This window comes from Scleropages formosus, chromosome 7, assembly GCF_900964775.1.
Source record: "Scleropages formosus chromosome 7, fSclFor1.1, whole genome shotgun sequence".
Classification (NCBI taxonomy): Eukaryota; Metazoa; Chordata; class Actinopteri; order Osteoglossiformes; family Osteoglossidae; genus Scleropages; species Scleropages formosus.
The window spans coordinates 19,396,623-19,402,635 of NC_041812.1; the positions used below are offsets into that span (position 1 = coordinate 19,396,623).

Genomic DNA, 6,013 nt, shown 5'->3' on the forward strand with positions numbered 1-6,013 from the left:
CAGTTTTAACTGACATAAAACCTACTGAGGCCACTTTTCTGAGGTTACTTTTAAAATCCAAATTAGCCATGTAAAGTGTGGCAATATAAGGTGAAGATAAGGACCCTCTGTTCTTGGTGGATCCATGTCTAAGCTGGTTTCTGTTGTGGCTGATATCTTAATTTTGCCATTTATAGATAGTTACCTGATGAGTCATGCAACTGAAATCTTGCTGAAACAAACTTGGACAGGGATTCAGTTTGCTTTTTCAATAATATGAACCTTGTGGTTGGAGGTGAACTGATTTCAATGGTTCATTCATTTAGATGTGTACTGAAGCAAAGCAAAATTAAAATGAAAAATTGTTTTTAATTTGCCTTTTAACTGTTGAAATATAAGCTACGTGGTTGCTGTCAACAGCTGTTTAAGCGAAGTGAGCAGGTGAGTACTACTATTGAAGAAACATCTTTGTTACCTTTTCTACTGTTGCAATTATTCCTCCAACAGCACAAAGCTGGAATGCAATCTCAAAAAATGTACAGAGCAGCAGCAAAATGACTCTGATCAACATTATTTGAACGCTAGGATGCACCCAAATAACTCAATGAAGCAACATCATAGGCATATCTCCAGACTGGATACCTGGCATTGACTACTTCCTCCATAGTCACCGCAAACCATCTCTGGTATTTCAGATGTAACCCTAAGTAGCTCTCTGACTTAGTCAACATACAGAGCACATCTTGATTTATTGCTAAGTAAGAGGTGAATCTGAGCTGTTTCAACACAATATTTATCTCCAACCGAGGAGCAGACAATAAGTAATATCATTCCATTATTTAGCTAAAAAATAACTTATCGAAATCGATTAAGAATGAAGTGTCCCACCAAAGGCAAGTTAAAATGACATCAGACAAAAAAACAAGGTTTGCTGAGATAGTGTGTAGTTTGATGGTGTCCAAACAAGTCTTCGCATAAATCCATGGCACAGTCAGACAGATGATGCAGTGCACACAGATGGGATTAATGAGAGTGCAGGAAATCAAACACCAATCAAACCCATTTCATAATAAACTTTAGGTGTACTACTGGGTGTACAGATTTTGATGGAAGCATACATCAACAGACATTAAGATATCTGGGCAAAATGACAGACAGAATGACGTACCAATATTGATGTATTCGTATTGTAGTATCGATTTACGGTTGAGTGACCCAGTAAGTAGCGTATCTAGCAGTTAACTAAGTTAAGTCACCTTGGTGAATAAGGTGTGTGGACTGGTAACACTACATTATAGAGTTCATTGGAAGTCGCTTTTGGAAAAAAGCGTCTAAGTGAATAAATGTAAATGAGATGTATAGACAGAGCGCGCGCGCGCACACACACACACACACACACACACACACACACACACACACGCGCGCTCCTCTTCTTTCACCCATGATCCAGACAGACACGTACTCTCTCCCACCGTGATGTGTGGCCCACAAGCTGTGCTCTCTGCATTAACTTAAGGACAGGATATAATGTAACGTGTCCAGGACATCATGATCATGGGTCACCACAGCGCAGTATAAGCCTAGAGCACAGTACGAATCGAATGTAGAAATATACAGTACTGTACAGTTTTAGTACCCGGGCCGGTTCAAAGTCCACTTTACCTCAGAGCAGCAGCAGGCTTTGCTTTCCAAACAGCTACACCTCTCTCTGAGTCTGTCTGTCTGTCTGTCTCACACACTCACACACACTGCAGACTGCCAGCACCGTGTCGCTCTGTCACACCGCGCTATTATTGAATCCGAGACAAGATGATGCTGCAAAATTGCTGGTTATACCTAATATTCCCCACAAAGAACAAGAAGAAGAGAGCTGTGTGTTTGTGACGCGGCTCTTACCGGGACAGACATCTTGCCGCGTGATAATATAATTCGCCCTTCGCTTCGTTTCGTTTCGTTAATGAAACAGCAGCAGGAGCCTAAGGCTTAGTTTCAGTCCAAAACGCTCTCCTCGTCGCGAACACTCAACTCCTCGATGCTTCTCTCTACTCCATATTTGTTGCAGTTGTACTTGTTCAGTCTTTTTGTTTGTTTGTTTTGCTTTTCCAACGCGGTATCCAGGCCGAGATGAGCGCAGCGCCTCTCGCCGCGGGACCGTAAGAGAGAGCGCGCGCCGTGCACGCCACGAGCCACGCAGCTGGGAGAACGTACCGCGTGCCGCCGCGCGCCCGCCGTCTCCTCCTTCTCGCGCCTTGCCGCGGGTGCTCGGCCACGTTCGTCGCCCCCACGTGTGAGTGTGCGTGGGGACGGAAAGGCGTGTTCGCGCTGCGTCCGACGGCCACGTTTCTCAATGCCTCTTCGCCGCGTGCTAGTGTGACCGCGCGAGCAGCGCGCGTGTGAGACAGACAGAGAGATGGTGAACGAACGGCAGGGAGGCAATCGTCGAATCGACCGAGATTCGCCGTTAAAGGGAAAGTGTGTGACAGCCAGCTACCTGACTCCTCCCCCCCGCGAACACGCAAAGTGGTGCTCGCGCTCATTCCGGGGAGTGTTACAGTGAGTGAGTGTGCATGCATGCTCGGTCTGTTCTGCCCCCCCAGCATCAACACTTAGTATTTCAGGCTTCGTCACCTTAGTCTAAGCTGAAGGTTCCAGGTTCGAATCCCTATATTCAAAGTATCTTCAGTTGACAGAACACTCTGCTGTACAGGGTGGAGAAATCATTGTAAATACGATTATCTAACACCGGCGTAAGTCACCTTGCTTGCCTTGTGGCTTGTCGAAAAGGAGTCAGAAAATTAACAGCAGCAGCAATAATAAAATGTGAGCACTAACTAGTGGAATGGATTTGTATATACCTCTAGAAAATCCTTGGAAATATGATTATGTACAACAGTTAATGGTAATCACTAGTATAAAGGTGTTAAAATGAGGGAATGTTTAACATCACCTGAAAGCTGAGTTCTCCCTGCACCTACAACTGTGCTATCGTGCCAATGTACCTTAGTGTTTGGGTCTTTTTTGAAAGGCCCAGAAGACCTGTAAAACTTCTATCCTGGGCATTGGTGACAAACCTAGACCTTTAGTACATCCACTCCCTACAATTATTTCTGAGAAAGCCAGAAAAAAAGTGAAAATTGTAACAATGTGTCATCCGCTGTAATACGGGATACTTTTCACCAGCAATACAGGTGGTATCAGGTAACCCTGTGCACAGAGTATTTTGGACATCACCTCACATCAACCCCTCCGCGAACCGCCACCTTAACGTGGTGGAGGGGTTTGAGTGCCTGAATGATCCCAGGAGCTATGTTGCCTGGGGCTATATGCCCCTGGTAAGGTCTCCCATGGGAAACAGGTCCTGGGTGACAGACGAGACAAAGCACGGTTCAAAACCCCCTTTGACTATAAAATCAAGGTTCTTGTTTACCCCGCCCGGTATGGGGTCACCGGGGCCCCACCCTGGAACCAGGCCTGGGGCGGGGGGGGGGGCTCACATGCGAGCGCCTGGTGGCCAGGTCTATGCCCACGGGACCTGGCCGGGCTTAGCCCGAAGCCAAGACGTGGAGCCGCTCTTCGGTGGGCCCGCCACCTGCCGGAGAGGCCGTAAGGGGCCGGTGCGTTGCGATTTGGGCGGTGGTCGGGGCCAAGTGCCCGGTCGACCCAAACCTCGGGCGCCAACTCTGGCTTTTGGGACTTGGAATGTCACCTCACTGGCGGGGAAGGAGCCTGAGCTAGTGCAGGAGGTTGAGAGATACCGTCTAGATATAGTCGGGCTCACTTCCACTCACAGCTTGGGTTCTGGAACCACTCTTCTCTGATGTTGAAATCACATGCTCCTATCATAAGACATGGTATGTCTTTAAATCATAAATATCCGACTACGTACAATTATCAGAGCGGGTTCAGAGTTAACTTTTGAGTCCTTGCTGACTTATGAAATAGAGAACTATAGCAATAACTGCAATTTAAAAAAAGACTGCAAGAAACAAGCAAACATTTACTAACAGCAGACAAAACAAACACAGTTGGGTAACTAACCAGGTGATACATATAATGACTATATCATAGATAAAAGAAAGAAATCTAGAGTAGTGGGTGGTGCAGCAGTTAGAGCCCTCACCTTATAATCAAAGGACCTGTGTTCAGATCCATGTCCTGCTGTAGTACCCCTGAAAGTACTTACCCTGAACTGATACATGAAAAAAAATGACTGTGCTGAAAAAATGGGTAAATCACTGTAGGTTGCAGAGTATAGCTAATATCATAAATTGCCTTGGACAAAGCTAACTAATAGTTGATGAATGATGAACGTTATGTGGAAGTATCTACATTATATTCATTTAGCAGATGCATATGCAAACAAAAAGGTGCAGTAAACATTGTGGATGTGTCTGTGAGAGAGATGAGACAAGGCTACACGCAAACACGTGCACACTGCTGTGACATCTCCCTGAACCAGTCCATTCCCCCCCCCCCCCAAAAGAAAAAAAAAAAAAAAAAAAAAATTTACTTCAAAGGACTAAAAGTGAACTACAGATTCTTAGCTATCAGTCAGATAAGAAGGAACTGTAAACATCTCCCCCATGGCGCCTGACATCGAGGACTTCAAAACTTGTGTATTGAGGGAATGTGTGAGCTGTGCTGAAATGTAAAAGGCATTAGCGTTTCCCCAGCACCTTTTCAGGAGGAGTCAGTGAACTTTATTATGCATGCACTACACTTAATCTACAGCATCATCAACCTACTTCTCGTCACTTCAGAGTGTCTGTTTGGGCTGTCCCAGCCTTACACCATTTACACCACACTGCTCCTCTTCCTCAGGAGGTACAAAGATCCCATATTATCTAACCTAAAATAATTATTATAAAACAGAATTAACTACTGGATATACATCCTAAATGCTGCTCCCCCATTAAAAAGAGATGACATTACTTAGGTAAACACTGAGTGTAACATCTAAGGCAAGAGAGACCAGACCCTCTGACCAAGCCATGGAGTAATCTTGATTTGGGATGCAGAAGAAAAACATCGTAGTGTAGGAACAATAGGTTTTCTTTTAGAGTTTCCTTCAGCCTAAGACAGTTTCCCTTCCAGATTGGAGAGAGACAAACACAACCGTTCTTCCGGAACATGCAAGCACTGTTAGAGCAGCATGTTTCGATAAGGAGGAGTCAAGTTCCAGAACCTTTTTGCATTAGTTCTCATTGCATTTAATCCTCTGCTTACGAAAAACAAAATGCGATTAGCACAGAACACTGAAGCATCGCCTCTTACTAAAAATGCAGCGTTTCCCTTTAATAAAGTCAGTCCGTGATGCATATATTGATTTAACAGTCATCTGAGAGCACATAATGAAAGGGTGCAGACGACATCGGAGCAGGAGGGAGAATGAGAATGTGAGAGTGAAGGAAAGACGAGAGATGGAGACAGCAGACTGAAAGAGAGCAGAGAACAGGGAGCATGGGGCCAGAGAGCAAGAGAGGGAGGGAGAGGGGGCAGAGTCACTGGAGACCATGACAGCAACATTATCATCCAAGAGAGGAAACAGGAAAAAACAGAATGGTGGAGAGGAAGCCGGCATCTGCAGCACCGGGAGCTTTTGCATAAATATAAGGATGACAGTTCCTTTTGGATCCCAAGAACGCAGATCTATTCATCTAGAGAAAGATGGGAGTGTGGCCATGAGTGTGTCTGGTGTTTACTGCAGATGTTAGAGAGATGGTAATGATTACGAGGAAAGTCAACATGAGGGCTGTGCTGGCACACTGCTTTGGAGAAACTTCCACTCAGCAAAGCTTTCTGCATGTTTTGCTGGTGGAGTGCAGCTCTGCTGGCGATCAGTTTGTTTACAGCCAGGATGGGGTGTGGCGAGCAGTGGCCTCCGCTCCACACACACACACACACACACACACAAATAAAAAAAAAAAACTGGTTCCTTTACAAAAAGCCATGACATTTTTGCTAAGGAAAATAAACAAAAGGAAGTATCAATGTCTATGTAAAAGAGAGTGAATAAAGGAATGAGTTTGATTGC

General features: G+C 45.2%; 1 protein-coding gene across 1 annotated transcript in view; it reads right to left on the bottom strand.

The window, feature by feature from the left end:
• bcar1 (BCAR1 scaffold protein, Cas family member) overlaps positions 1-2,445 on the bottom strand; it is a 66,966-nt gene extending 64,521 nt beyond the window's left edge. The window contains exon 1 of the mRNA XM_018726642.2: positions 1,876-2,445. Coding sequence (XP_018582158.1) covers positions 1,876-1,887 — 12 coding nt within the window. The 5' untranslated portion in view covers positions 1,888-2,445. The remainder of the gene's footprint in view (positions 1-1,875) is intronic.
• Between the last annotated feature and the right edge of the window lie 3,568 nt (positions 2,446-6,013).